Source organism: Amphimedon queenslandica, unplaced genomic scaffold (genome assembly GCF_000090795.2).
Source record: "Amphimedon queenslandica unplaced genomic scaffold, v1.1 AMPQUscaffold_8647_Cont19410, whole genome shotgun sequence".
In the NCBI taxonomy this organism is placed as follows: Eukaryota; Metazoa; Porifera; class Demospongiae; order Haplosclerida; family Niphatidae; genus Amphimedon; species Amphimedon queenslandica.
The window spans coordinates 1-2,193 of NW_003551077.1; the positions used below are offsets into that span (position 1 = coordinate 1).

General features: G+C 36.2%; 1 protein-coding gene across 1 annotated transcript; it reads left to right on the forward strand.

Moving 5' to 3' along the window:
* The first annotated feature begins 87 nt into the window (after positions 1 to 87).
* On the forward strand, positions 88 to 1,691 carry LOC109591235 (uncharacterized). Its single transcript, XM_020007007.1, has 4 exons — positions 88 to 187; positions 311 to 394; positions 689 to 807; positions 904 to 1,691. Coding segments are annotated over exons 1-4 (888 nt in total). The 5' UTR covers positions 88 to 186; the 3' UTR covers positions 1,588 to 1,691.
* The last annotated feature ends 502 nt before the right edge of the window (positions 1,692 to 2,193 follow it).

Here is a 2,193-nt window from a genome sequence, read left to right on the forward strand (position 1 = left end):
CTGTAGCCACATCCACAATGTATAGCCACGCCCACAATGTGTAGCCACACCCATACTTTATAGCCACACCCATATTCATTGTGTATGAACCTAGCTATGAATACTCCTTTTGGTTTTTAGGTTAAAATATCTGAACTGAGAGCAGTCCAGCATAATACAAAGAATGAGCTTCTCATCGGCTATAACAGTACGCCATTTTATCATTAAATTATTACTATTATTATTATTATTATTATTACTATTATTATTCTTATTTTTTATTTATCTATTTATTAGCATTATTATTATCATTATTATTTTTTATTGATAGTGTCGTGCAGTGTGCTGGCGCTACAAGACGGTATGGTCTTCAATTCTCCAGAGACAGTTTGGAATGCTGAACCTACTTCCATAGGTACAGACTGAGATCATACTCATTGTTCTATTATACCAATGCTATCAGAGTACAACCTAATTATACCCTAAACCCTAAACTCATACCTGTACCTAATTAAACCATAAACTGCTTCACGTACACCATTAAACCATAAACTGCTTCACGTACACCATTACACCCTCAACTCTATCACTATAAAGAATGTTTGTGTAAACTCTAAAGTCTAAACCCTTACACTATGAAGAACTTGTGTATGTGTAACAGAAATGTATCTCTCTCTTTCTCCCTCCCTTCCCCTCTCCTCTCCTACAGTTCACACTGGTCCCTATACACTAGCGTTTACAGCTGATACTATTGAAATTAGAAAGTCATCAAACGGTTCTTTAATGCACACCATCGACGTGCCTCAACTTAAACCTATTTCACTCAAAGTAAACCTTTTATTTTACATTAATTAACTAATTAACTAATTTATTTATTAATTAATTTATTTATTTTTAATTAATTAATTAATTTATTTATTTTAGGATGACTTGATATTCTCGTCTCCAAGTCTCCTCAATCAGTCTCTCCAAAGGAACGATAGTTTCTCACGTTTGGAGGGAAAAGCCGCCAAAGTCCTTGGGAAAGCAACATCTTCAGGAACCTCCCTACACATATACAAGATCAGCTTAGAGAACCTTCTTGGGGGCGGAGCTGGAAAAGGGCGTGGCCGACGTAACAGTGACAAAGATGATGAGACTTCATCTAGTGGCAGCCACTGTAGCATGTTAGAGGACGTTCCTTCAACGATTTCCGAAGAACCAGAAGGGCGTGGCAATGGGTGTGGTCTTCATCTAAAAGACCTGAGTAATGGAGGAGGTGTCGACATTAGTCTTGAAGAAACCAACTCAAAGTTTAAAAACGCAAGAATACTAAAATCTCCGTCTTCCAAGCCGAGGCAGATGTTTGTCTACCCCGAGAGTTACGGCGACGGTAAGAAATATGTGGGCCCCCTCAGCGAAGTTTTTGAGGACTCGTTTCGCCTGGTCTGCAAAGAGGAGGAGGAGGAGGAGGAGCCTATGCACTCTGTCCTCTCGGAGCGAGACATTAAAACAGCACAACTTCACGGACTCCATTCAACCTATTCCTCATCTCCTTCCATCCTTGAGGATATTAACTCTCTCTCTTCTCTCTCCCCTTCTTCCAGCGATGTGCTATTTAAGCTATGATTATTAATGTTGTTGTTGTTGTTTTTTGTTTGTAGTGTCTTGCTTTTGTGTTTATTCTTGTTTATGTTTCACTTTCTCATTCATCCATTCATTCATTAACATTATCATCATCATCATCATCATCATCATTATTATTATTATTATTATTATTATTATTATCATTATTATTATTATTATTATTATCATTATTATTATTATTATTATTATTATTATTATTATCATTATTATTATTATTATTATTATCATCATCATCATCATTGTTATTATTATTATTATTATTATTATCATTATTATTATTATTATTATTATCATTATTATTATTATTATTATTATTGACTTTTTAAAATTCAGATCTGCAGAGTTAATTAATGTGGGTGTGGTTATACAGCTCCAAAAATTGCATAAAAAGGCCCGAAGCGCTTAGCCTGATTTGTCTTGCAACTTTGTTGCATAGGAATTGTTCCCTGTCTCCTTCTCTCATAGATACGTCATGGCTACTCAGGCTCCGCCACTCCTCACACTGCAGGAAGGATCCGTGCAAACCTGCAGCGGGTACGTGGAGAAACAGTCCCGCATATTGAAGAGATGGAAAAAGAGATGGCTAAT